Source organism: Entelurus aequoreus, linkage group LG12 (genome assembly GCF_033978785.1).
Source record: "Entelurus aequoreus isolate RoL-2023_Sb linkage group LG12, RoL_Eaeq_v1.1, whole genome shotgun sequence".
Taxonomy (NCBI): Eukaryota; Metazoa; Chordata; class Actinopteri; order Syngnathiformes; family Syngnathidae; genus Entelurus; species Entelurus aequoreus.
The window spans coordinates 56,041,241-56,053,740 of record NC_084742.1 but is presented as its reverse complement, the minus strand read 5'-3'; the positions used below and the strand labels follow the sequence as shown (position 1 = coordinate 56,053,740).

General features: G+C 38.2%; 1 protein-coding gene across 1 annotated transcript in view; it reads right to left on the bottom strand.

The window, feature by feature from the left end:
- Positions 1-12,500, bottom strand: part of nav3 (neuron navigator 3) — a 219,930-nt gene that overhangs the window by 104,390 nt on the left and 103,040 nt on the right. Inside the window, exons 6-7 of the mRNA XM_062064431.1 lie at positions 11,315-11,963; positions 41-466 (exon numbers count right to left, since the gene is read on the bottom strand). Coding sequence (XP_061920415.1) covers positions 41-466; positions 11,315-11,963 — 1,075 coding nt within the window. The remainder of the gene's footprint in view (positions 1-40; positions 467-11,314; positions 11,964-12,500) is intronic.

The window sequence follows — 12,500 nt, the reverse complement described above, 5'->3', positions numbered from 1 at the left end:
GTTATCCTGGTTTTCACAGTCAAGATGTCCGCTTACTCACCCCTCAGACAGGGTGGACTTGACACTGCCGGTTCTGGTAACCTTCGGCCCGTGGTGGCCCAGAGGCAGATCAATGGACTCAGAGCTGGTGTGCAGACTGCTCATGCTCTGGCAGCTCAGAGTGTCCTTGCTGCCGGCCGACGAGCTACAGGCGGGCCAGGGCCGAGCGTTGGAAGGCAGCGAGAGGCCAGAGGCCGGGCTGGAAGCCACGGACTCGCCGCACGGGTCGGGGGTTTTACCGTACAGCGGGCTGCTGCCGCCGCTCGGCCCGCTGGCGCTGCCCAGGCTCCCGGTGCCGGAAGAGGGCGATTCCAGACTGGCCTGCCTCGCCAGCGCACCGTGCGGGCTGCCCAGGGTCGAGGGGCACTTGCCAGAGTCGGGCGTGCCCGGCGAGCTGGCCTTGCTGCTGGCTTTGGTGCCAAATAATCTGGAGGTAGATATAGGTGGGTGCAGTCAAAGGGAAGTAAGCAAGTGTTTCCTACGCGGGAAGCTACTATCAATACAGGCCATACCCGTGTTCCCACCTTCCGTGCTTACTAGGGTTGTACGGTATACCGGTATTGGTATAGCACCGCGATACTAAGTAATCATAGTCGGTACTATACCACCTCTGAAAAGTACCGGCAATCCACTCCCTTGCCCCCCCGTCGTCGTCACATCGTGACATTGTAAAGTAGTCGTCTAGTAAAGTAGTCGTCTAGGTAAAGTAGTCGTCTAGGTAAAGTAATTCTCTAGGTAAAGTAGTCGTCTAGGTAAAGTAATTGTCTAGGTAAAGTAGTTGTCTAGGTAAAGTAGTCGTCTAGGTAAAGTAATTGTCTAGGTAAGGTAGTCGTCTAGGTAAAGTAGTCGTCTAGGTAAAGTATTTGTCTAGATAAAGGAGTCGTCTAGGTAAAGTAGTCGTCTAGGTAAAGTAATTGTCTAGGTAAAGTAGTTGTCTAGGTAAAGTAGTCGTCTAGGTAAAGTAATTGTCTAGGTAAGGTAGTCGTCTAGGTAAAGTAGTCGTCTAGGTAAAGTATTTGTCTAGATAAAGGAGTCGTCTAGGTAAAGTAATTGTCTAGGTAAAGTTGTTGTCTAGGTAAAGTAGTCGTCTAGGTAAAGTAATTGTCTAGGTAAAGTAGTCGTCTAGGTAAAGTAGTCGTCTAGGTAAAGTAGTGGTCTAGGTAAAGTAATCGTCGAGGTAAAGTAATTGTCTAGGTAAAGTAGTCGTCTAGGTAAAGTAATTGTCTAGAAAAAGTAGTCGTCTAGGTAAAGTAGTCGTCTAGGTAAAGTAATTGTCTAGGTAAAGTAGTCGTCTAGGTAAAGTAGTCGTTGAGGTAAAGTAGTCGTCTAGGTAAAGTAATTGTCTAGGTAAAGTAATCGTCTAGGTAAAGTAGTCGTCTAGGTAAAGTAGTCGTTGAGGTAAAGTAATTGTCTAGGTAAAGTAGTCGTCTAGGTAAAGTAATTGTCTAGGTAAAGTAATTGTCTAGGTAAAATAGTCGTCTACCTAAAGTAGTCGTCTAGGTAAAGTAATTGTCTAGGTAAAATAGTCGTCTAGGTAAAGTAGTCGTCTAGGTAAAGTAATTGTCTAGGTAAAGTAGTCGTCTAGGTAAAGTAATTGTCTAGGTAAAGTAGCCGTCTGGGTAAAGTAATCGTCTAGGTAAAGTAGTCGTCTAGGTAAAGTAATCGTCTAGGTAAAGTAGTCGTCTATGTAAAGTAGTCGTCTAGGTTAAGTAATTGTCTAGGTAAAGTAGTCGTCTAGATAAAGTAGTCGTCTAGGTAAAGTAATTGTCTAGGTAAAGTAATTGTCTAGGTAAAGTAGTCGTCCAGGTAAAGTAGTCGTCTAGGTAAAGTAATTGTCTAGGTAAAGTAATTGTCTAGGTAAAGTAGTCGTCTAGGTAAAGTAATCGTCTAGGTAAAGTAGTCGTCTAGGTAAAGTAGTCGTTGAGGTAAAGTAATTGTCTAGGTAAAGTAGTCGTCTAGGTAAAGTAATTGTCTAGGTAAAGTAATTGTCTAGGTAAAGTAGTCGTCTACGTAAAGTAGTCGTCTAGGTAAAGTAATTGTCTAGGTAAAATAGTCGTCTAGGTAAAGTAGTCGTCTAGGTAAAGTAATTGTCTAGGTAAAGTAGTCGTCTAAGTAAAGTAGTCGTCTAGGTAAAGTAATTGTCTAGGTAAAGTAGCCGTCTGGGTAAAGTAGCCGTCTAGGTAAAGTAGTCGTCTATGTAAAGTAGTCGTCTAGGTTAAGTAATTGTCTAGGTAAAGTAGTCGTCTAGATAAAGTAGTCGTCTAGGTAAAGTAATTGTCTAGGTAAAGTAATTGTCTAGGTAAAGTAGTCGTCTAGGTAAAGTAGTCGTCTAGGTAAAGTAATTGTCTAGGTAAAGTAATTGTCTAGGTAAAGTAATTGTCTAGGTAAAGTAGTCGTCTAGGTAAAGTAGTCGTCTAGGTAAAGTAATCGTCTAGGTAAAGTAGTCGTCTAGGTAAAGTAAATGTCTAGGTAAAGTAGTCGTCTAGGTAAAGTAGTCGTCGAGGTAAAGTAGTCGTCGAGGTAAAGTAGTCGTCTAGGTAAAGTAATTGCCTAGGTAAAGTAGTCGTCTAAGTAAAGTAGTCGTCTAGGTAAAGTAGTCGTCTAGGTGAAGTAGGCTTCACTACACACCGTAGGAGGATACAATAGCTCACCGGTGTCAAAATGTAAACAAACGCCATGAGTGGATCTACACCTGACATCCACTGTAATGATACCAAGTACAAGAGTGTATCTAGTAGATACCACTATGATTACATTGATATTTTTTAGCAGCACAAAATATATATTTTTTATTTTTTTATTTATATTATGTTTATAAACTCAGGAAATACATCCCTGGACACATGAGGACTTTGACCAATGTATGATCCTGTAACGACTTGGTATCGGACCGATACCTACATTTGTGGTATCATCCAAAACTAATGTAAAGTATCAAAGAAGAGAAGAATAAGTGATTATTACATTTGAACATAAGTGTAGATAGAACATGTTAAAACAGAAAATAAGCAGATATTAACAGTAAATGAACAAGTAGATTAATAATACATTTTTACAGTTTGTACTTAATAATGTTGACAAAATAATAGGTGTATAAATGACACAATATGTTACTGCATACGTCAGCAGACTAATTAGGAGTCTTTGTTTGTTTACTTACTACTAAAAGACAAGTTGTCTAGTATGTTCACTATTTTATTTAAGGACTAAATTGCAATAATAAACATATGTTTCATGTACCCTAAGATTTTTTGTTAAAATAAAGCCAATAACGCAATTTTTTGTGGTGCCCTTTATTTAGAAAAGTATCGAAAAGTACCGAAAAGTATCGAAATACATTTTGGTACCGGTATCGGGACAACACTAGTGCTTACATACACGCGCTGTATATTGTACGAAAAGTCCAAGAGAACCAATTAGAAGAAATATGTTCCAACTCTAAAGGATAATGAACTCTGCTTGTCATGTATGCCCTCTCACACACAAACTGTAAATGATTATTATTATTAAAGGTGTGTGTGCTAGGTTTCAGTTTCGATTGCTGCATTCCTGGGTGTTGTTGATAAATGGCTTTGGCTTTGCATAGTAGAGTTTTAACTCGCACTTACAGATGTAGCGACCAACTGTAGTTACTGACAGTGGTTTTCTGAAGTGTTCCTGAGCCCACGTGGTGATATCCTTTACACACCGATGTCGCTTTTTGATGCAGTACCGCCTAAAGGGATCCAAGGTCACGGGCATTGCCGCTTACGTGCAGTGATTTCTCCAGATTCTCTGAACCTTTTGATGATATTACGGAGCGTAGATGGTGAAATCCCTAAATTCCTTGCGATAGCTGGTTGAGAAATGTTGTTCTTAAACAATTTGCTCACGCATTTGTTGACAAAGTGGTGACCCTCACCCCGTCCTTCTTTGTGAATGACTGAGCATTTCATGGAATTTACTTTTATACCCAATCATGGCACCCACCTGTTCCCCAATTAGCCTGTTCACCTGTGGGATGTTCCAAATAAGCGTTTGACGAGCATTCCTCCACTTTCTCAGTCTTTTTTGCCACTTGTGCCGGCTTTTTTGAAACATGTCGCAGGCTTCAAATTCCAAATGAGCTAATATTTGCAACAAATTAACAAAATGTAGCAGTTTGAACGTTAAGTATCTTGTCTTTGCAGTCTATGCAATTGAATATAAGTTGAAATGGATTTGCAAATCATCGTATTCTGTTTTTGTACGTACAATTGTTTCTAATACATCACAAAATCTTTGTGTTACATTTGAGTGCCCGGTGAGAAGACAAAAGCTGTCTTTGAAACCTACCAAGAAGAAGGCTCGTAAAACTCCACTGTGTAAGGCGGAAAGCCACATGAAGGGTTTTCAGTGTTCTTTCATGTATGGTAATCAACAGAAAGGTATTGTTCTAACCCAAGGACTTCAAAGCGCAGAGAAGACAGGATCTGCCCAATTTCCAGACGACCTCTTTCTGAACCTCCTTTTTGAACTGGTTTACGAACGTCTTTTTGAACTATTTTACGACCTTTCCTTTTGAACTGTTCGGTAACCAAAGGCAACGCTGTTTACGACCCACTTCCCTCTGGAAGCAGCGGTGGTCATGTGGTCGGAGGAAGTCAAATAAAGAAGGAGGAGTACAATCTTTCGCCAGAGCGTGCTGAGATACTGTACAAGGGTACAGTGTACAGGCAACTCTCCTCAATATTGAGTCCAAATTTAATTCGGTCTCTGTTTGATTCTTTGCTTCTTGTCTTGTTTAATAAATGTCATCAGTGTTTGAACCTGACAGTTTGTATTTACCATTAACGTGCCAACTTCACTGGTTTTGGGGTTTTGTACATTTGCTCCAACAATACTTCATACCTCCTTCTTCTGTACTCTCACTCACATACAACAACACATCTGCCTGCTCCTTTCTGGAAAGAAGCCAATCTGTTGGGCCTGTCTGCCTCACAGCTGTGCAGCCATCTTGCTCGTCAGCGTGAGCTCGTTGCAATCACAGGAAATAAAACAGGCGAGGCCGTCTCGAGACGGAAAATAAATAAAAATCAAAGATCTTATAAAGATAGGAGGATAGATAAAACAACGTTTGGTTTGACGGATCGAATGGGACGGAGCCGCTTTGGGCACGCCTATTGAGTGTCTCTAATGAGATTGGTGTTCGGTTGAATCCCCACAACATTTGGCACAGACCTTTAGGGGGACTGACGGTGCACAATTTGAGTGAGATTGTTTGCAAAACGTCTTTGAAAGGGCACTGAGAAACTCATTTCCCCATATTGAAATCATTGACTATTTGTCTAAAAAACAAACAGCAGGAGTTCCTAACAATACTATAATAATAATAAGATGGCAGTCACACATAAGAGATACGTATAGACTGCAATATGATGGCAGTCACATATAAGAGATATGTGTAGACTGCCATTATGATGGCAGTCACACATAAGAGATACGTGTAGACTGCAATAAGATGGCAGTCACACATAAGAGATACGTGTAGACTGCAATATGATGGCAGTCACACATAAGAGATACGTGTAGACTGCAATATGATGGCAATCACACATAAGAGATACGTGTAGACTGCAATAAGATGGCAGTCACACATAAGAGATATGTGTAGACTGCAATATGATGGCAGTCACACATAAGAGATATATGTAGACTGCAATGTGATGGCAATATGACTCAAGTAAACAACACCAAAATGTTATAGAACATTACACACGGTGCTCAAAAATCTATCAAAATGTTTTAGAAGGACTTTGGTAAGCTATGAAGCCACACTGCTTGATGGATTGTACTGTGCTTCAACATAGGAGTATTATTATGGTGTGTGTATAAGGCAGCGTTTCTCAAAGTGTGGGGCGCGCCCCACTGGTGGGGAATAGAGACATGACAGGTGGGGCGCGAGGAACGGGAGGAAATGTCACTTTAAATTTTTTTTATTTTTGTTATATTCTTAGATTTTTTTTTTTTTTTACTATGTTTTCATTTTCTATACACACTGTAAATCACTTTGTGTTTCTGTCTGTGAAATCCGCTATAAAAATAAACGTAAATTACTTATTTTTCCTGTAGGCTTTAAATTTCTAGGTAGGAGCGAAAGTTTGACAGACATAGCAACAGTAACTAATGGGGGCGGGGCTAAGCGGGACAAACTTTTGCGCGGATGGGTAGCAGGCTAATCAATATCCACTCATCGGGCAGAGAGCTGTGTCCATTCTTCTCCCCTTTGCCACATCTTATCTGTGTGAGATAGGCTTTTCAGCTGTTGCTTCACTCAAAACGAAGTACAGGTCTCAGCTGAACATTGAGCATGACTTAACAGTGGCAGTGTCAAGCCTGCAACCCTGATTTGAAAAGCTGTGCAGTGCAAAACAGGCTCATTGCAGCCACTAATGCTGGAGTACTGTAAAACTCATGTTCACTTGCCCTGTCTTGCCAAATGCATAGCTCCTCCTTTTTTTTTTGCAAAGATTGCAAAGTGGCACTTTTATTTTATTTATTATTAAACTTGATGCAATTTATTTTATTTATTATTGAACTTGATGCACGTTATAACACTTTTATTTGATTTATTATTGAACTTGATGCAAGTTATAACACTTTTATTTGATTTATTATTGAACATGATGCAAGTTATAACACATTTATTTGATTTATTATTGAACTTTATGCAAGTTATAACACTTTTATTTGATTTATTATTGAACTTGATGCAAGTTATAACACTTTTATTTGATCTATCATTGAACCTGATGCAAGTTATAACACTTGTTTTATTTATTATTGAACTTGATGCAAGTTATTTTATTTATTATTGAACTTGATGCAATTTATTTGATTTATTATTGAACTTGATGCAAGTTATAACACTTTTGATTTATTATTGAACTTGATGCAAGTTATAACACTTTTATTTGATTTATTATTGAACTTGATGCAAGTTATAACACTTTTATTTGATTTATTATTGAACTTGATGCAAGTTATAACACTTTTATTTGATTTATTATTGAACTTGATGCAAGTTATAACACATTTATTTGATTTATTATTGAACTTTATGCAAGTTATAACACTTTTATTTGATTTATTATTGAACTTGATGCAAGTTATAACACTTTTATTTGATCTATCATTGAACTTGATGCAAGTTATAACACTTGTTTTATTTATTATTGAACTTGATGCAAGTTATTTTATTTATTATTGAACTTGATGCAATTTATTTGATTTATTATTGAACTTGATGCAAGTTATAACACTTTTATTTGATTTATTATTGAACTTGATGCAAGTTATAACACTTTTATTTGATTTATTATTGAACATGATGCAAGTTATAACACATTTATTTGATGTATTATTGAACTTTATGCAAGTTATAACACTTTTATTTGATTTATTATTGAACTTGATGCAAGTTATAACACTTTTATTTGATCTATCATTGAACCTGATGCAAGTTATAACACTTGTTTTATTTATTATTGAACTTGATGCAAGTTATTTTATTTATTATTGAATCAATCAATCAATGTTTATTTATATAGCCCTAAATCACAAGTGTCTCAAAGGGCTGTACAAGCCACAACGACATCCTCGGTACAGAGCCCACATACGAACATACATATTGAACTTGATGCAAGTTATACCACAGCTGCACAGTTATTTTATTTATTATTGAACTTGATGCAATTTATTTGATTTATTATTGAACTTGATGAAAGTTATAACACTTTTATTTGATTTATTATTGAACTTCATGCAAGTTATAACACTTTTATTTGATTTATTATTGAACTTGATGCAAGTTATAACACTTTTATTTGATTTATTATTGAACTTGATGCAAGTTATAACACTTTTATTTGATTTATTATTGAACTTGATGCAAGTTATAACACATTTATTTGATTTATTATTGAACTTTATGCAAGTTATAACACTTTTATTTGATTTATTATTGAACTTGATGCAAGTTATAACACTTTTATTTGATCTATCATTGAACTTGATGCAAGTTATAACACTTGTTTTATTTATTATTGAACTTGATGCAAGTTATTTTATTTATTATTGAACTTGATGCAATTTATTTGATTTATTATTGAACTTGATGCAAGTTATAACACTTTTATTTGATTTATTATTGAACTTGATGCAAGTTCTAACACTTTTATTTGATTTATTATTGAACTTGATGCAAGTTATAACACTTTTATTTGATTTATTATTGAACTTGATGCAAGTTATAACACATTTATTTGATTTATTATTGAACTTTATGCAAGTTATAACACTTTTCTTTGATTTATTATTGAACTTGATGCAAGTTATAACACTTTTATTTGATTTATTATTGAACTTGATGCAAGTTATAACACTTTTATTTGATTTATTATTGAACTTGATGCAAGTTATAACACTTTTATTTGATTTATTATTGAACTTGATGCAAGTTATAACACTTTTATTTGATTTATTATTGAACTTGATGCAAGTTATAACACATGTATTTGATTTATTATTGAACTTTATGCAAGTTATAACACTTTTATTTGATTTATTATTGAACTTTATGCAAGTTATAACACTTTTATTTGATTTATTATTGAACTTGATGCAAGTTATAACACATTTATTTGATTTATTATTGAACTTTATGCAAGTTATAACACTTTTATTTGATTTATTATTGAACTTTATGCAAGTTATAACACTTTTATTTGATTTATTATTGAACTTGATGCAAGTTATAACACATTTATTTGATTTATTATTGAACTTTATGCAAGTTATAACACTTTTATTTGATCTATCATTGAACCTGATGCAAGTTATAACACTTGTTTTATTTATTATTGAACTTGATGCAAGTTATTTTATTTATTATTGAACTTGATGCAAGTTATACCACAGCTGCACAGTTATTTTATTTATTATTGAACTTGATGTTATTTTAGGTTATTGAGTTTGAATGTATACAACTTGATGTTAAATAAATTTATATAAATAAATAAATGATAAATGGGTTATACTTGTATAGCGCTTTTCTACCTTCAAGGTACTCAAAGCGCTTTGACAATATTTCCACATTCACCCATTCACACACACATTCCCACACTGATGTCGGGAGCTGCCATGCAAGGCGCTAACCAGCAGCCATCAGGAGCAAGGGTGAAGTGTCTTGCCCAATGACACAACGGACGTGACTAGGATGGTAGAAGGTGGGGATTGAACCCCAGTAACCAGCAACACTCCGATTGCTGGCACGTCCACTCTACCAACTTCGCCACGCCGTCCCCAATTTGACAATGTTAAGCTTGGCATTAGCGTTGTGTTGGGGCGATGGGGGCAGGTGGGGCTTGAAAACTCCCCCTTGTCCAAAGTGGGGGATGACAAAAAAACTTTGAGAACCACTGGTATAAGGTAAGACATATTATCTGGTGTTTTGTTTCACAATATTATGCAAAAGCAACGTTTCTTACCTTCTGGTACCTGTTGATCTGTATTTGGGATCTGCATAAATCCTGAAAATTTGTAGTCCGTGCCGACACCGTAGTCGATAAGCTTCTTCTTTTTCTCTATCTTCTTGTTAAGGGACATTCATCCTCTAATATAAAGTAGTGTAAAGTTCTTACTTATATCTGTCAGTAGACTCGCCATGAAAGCGCTAAAACATACCGGTGTAGCGAGTTTACATTATTCACCCAAGGGACTTTAGTTATTAGAGAGTTATTGCTCCGTTATTGATTGAAGTAAAGTCTGAATGTCATTAAAACAGTTAGCGCCATCTTTTGACACTTCTTCCACTCCCGTCCTTGCACTCATCTTTGGGGTATAATGAGGAAATGCTGACTGTACTTTAAAATGATGCGTTTATGTCTATGTTGTAGTGTTGTCCCGATGCCAATATTTTGGTACCGGTACCAAAATGTATTTCGATACATTTCTAAATAAAGGGGGACCACAAAAAATTGCGTTATTGGCTTTATTTTAACAAGTTACATGAAACATATGTTTATTATTGTAATTTAGTCCTTAAATAAAATAGTGAACATACTAGACAACTTGTCTTTTAGTAGTAAGTAAACAAACAAAGACTCCTAATTAGTCTGCTGACGTATGCAGTAACATATTGTGTCATTTATACACCTATTATTTTGTACACATTATTAAGGACAAGCTGTAAAAAATGATTATTAATCTACTTGTTCATTTAGTGTTAATATATGCTTAGTTTCTCTTTTAACATGTTCTATCTACACTTCTGTTAAAATGTAATAATCACTTATTCTTCTCTTTTTTGATACTTTATATTAGTTTTGGATGATACCACAAATTCGGGTATGGATCCGATACCAAGTAGTTACAGGATTCAAAGTCCTCATGTGTCCAGGGACATATTTCCTGAGTTTACAAACATAATATACATTTAAAAAAAAACGAAAATAGATTTTGTGATGCTAAAAAATATCGATGTGATCATAGTGGTATCGACTAGATACACTCCTGTACTTGGTATCATTACAGTGGATGTCAGCTGTAGATCCACCCATGGCGTTTGTTTACATTGTGACGCCAGGTGAGCTATTGTATCCTCCTACGGTGTGTAGTGACGCATGTTTAGCTATTCCTCGTCCTGCAGTGATAATGGTACTTGTAAGAAACTCACTTTATTTGTCGCCATGGAGACGAGGATTCCTGAGGGCGTTTCAGTGTTATAACTTCACCTTTATCTTTACTTTTTAGGTCAACATGCATCCATTCTCCCTTTTCTGTCTACACACTGTGTCTGCTTGTAAGTACTCCGTGTGTGTGCGCTGCCGAACATGCTCCTCTGCTCGTACAACCAGAACTGGTACTTTTTAGAGGCATTATAATACCGAATATGATTCATTAGTATCGCGGTACTATATTAGTACCGGTATACCGTACAACCCTACTATGATGTGTGACTTTCCTCTACAGGATAACTTTATTCAGCCGTTTCTGCAATGATATCAAGCAAGTCTTCAAGTAAAACCGAATCCTATCACAAAGGTCCAGGCATACCTTTCCTTGTTGAACATGACCCAATGGATGGAAAGGTATGGCGGTGAAATGCTCGGTACTTGTGGAAACATGCACAAACGAAAGACAAAAGCCACGTTTCCACCAAAGAGAAAGCGGTTTGGTACCATTTCCAGCTTTGGACCGGTGGAAACACGGCCATAGACAGAATGAGAGTAAGGCGGCATGTTTGTGAGGGACGTACCTGCGGAAGGTGGGCGAGGCAATGTCGGGGTATTTGGAGCCCGGTTGCCTGAGGCCCGTCTGCCCCGTTGAAGAGGACGTCGGGCTGGGACCCGGATCCTGCTCCGTTACCGTCACTTTCTCCTTGTCCGTCTGGTTCATGTTGATGGGACTGGAGCGGTCGCCGGAGCCCACCTTGCCGCCGTCCCTGCGCTTGGCTCCGGCCGCCGTCCCACCGCTGACCGATTTGCCGCTGACGTTGGAGGATTTAGCCGGTCTGGGCAGAGAGCGGTACTGGAGGGGCACTTTGGAGCCCCCGCAGGTGAGCAGGATGCCGTCGTCTTGAGGCTGCGAGCCATCAAGGCTGGTCTTCCGCACGCCACCGACGCCTGCGCTCTTGCCAAGGGCAGCTGAGGATTTGGGGGCCTTTCCCAGAGTGGCGGAGCCACTGGAGAGCGTGGCACCACTGGAGGTGACCAGAGTCCCAGAGGCACCGGGGATCTTCTTGTATCCAAAAGAACCCGTGGTGGGGGGGCGTCCAATCCCAGACGGGGGTTTCTTGCCTTCGTCTCCGCTGCTCTTGCCAGCGTCTGACGGGGAGCGCTGGATGCCAGAAGCGCCCTTGGAGGGCACCTTGCCTTTCTCCGAAGCCTTGGCATCATCAGTCTTGCCTGTCAATTTGCATAAACACTTATTAGCACAAAGGCAAAAACATCATCCTCAGCAGATTTGTGGCCAATGACTTGGGCCGAAGAAGTTCAAGACAAATTGTGGTCAATAACCAAAAAAACAAGTGATTTCTGCTGACACTACCAGTCAAAAGAAAGTGTCTAAACCAGGGGCCCCCAAACTATGGCCTGCGGGCCAGCGTCCGAAATCCGGCTCGCGGGTAGTACCAAGTAAAAAAAAAAAAAAAAAAAATTTTTTTTTTTTTTTTTTTAATTATTATTTTTTTAATCTGTTCTTTTTCACCCATCCATCAATCCATTTTCCACCGCTTGTTACTGAGTCTCCTAGGCAGATACGGCACGCCAGCGTCCAAAATCCGGCCCGCGAGTAGTCCAGGCTAAAAAGTAAATACAAATTGTATTTATTTATTTTTTGATTATAATTTTTTCTAATCTGTCCTTTTTCGCCCATCCTACAATCCATTCTCTACCGCTTGTTACTGGGTCTCCTAGGCACGCCAGCATCCAAAATCTGGCCAG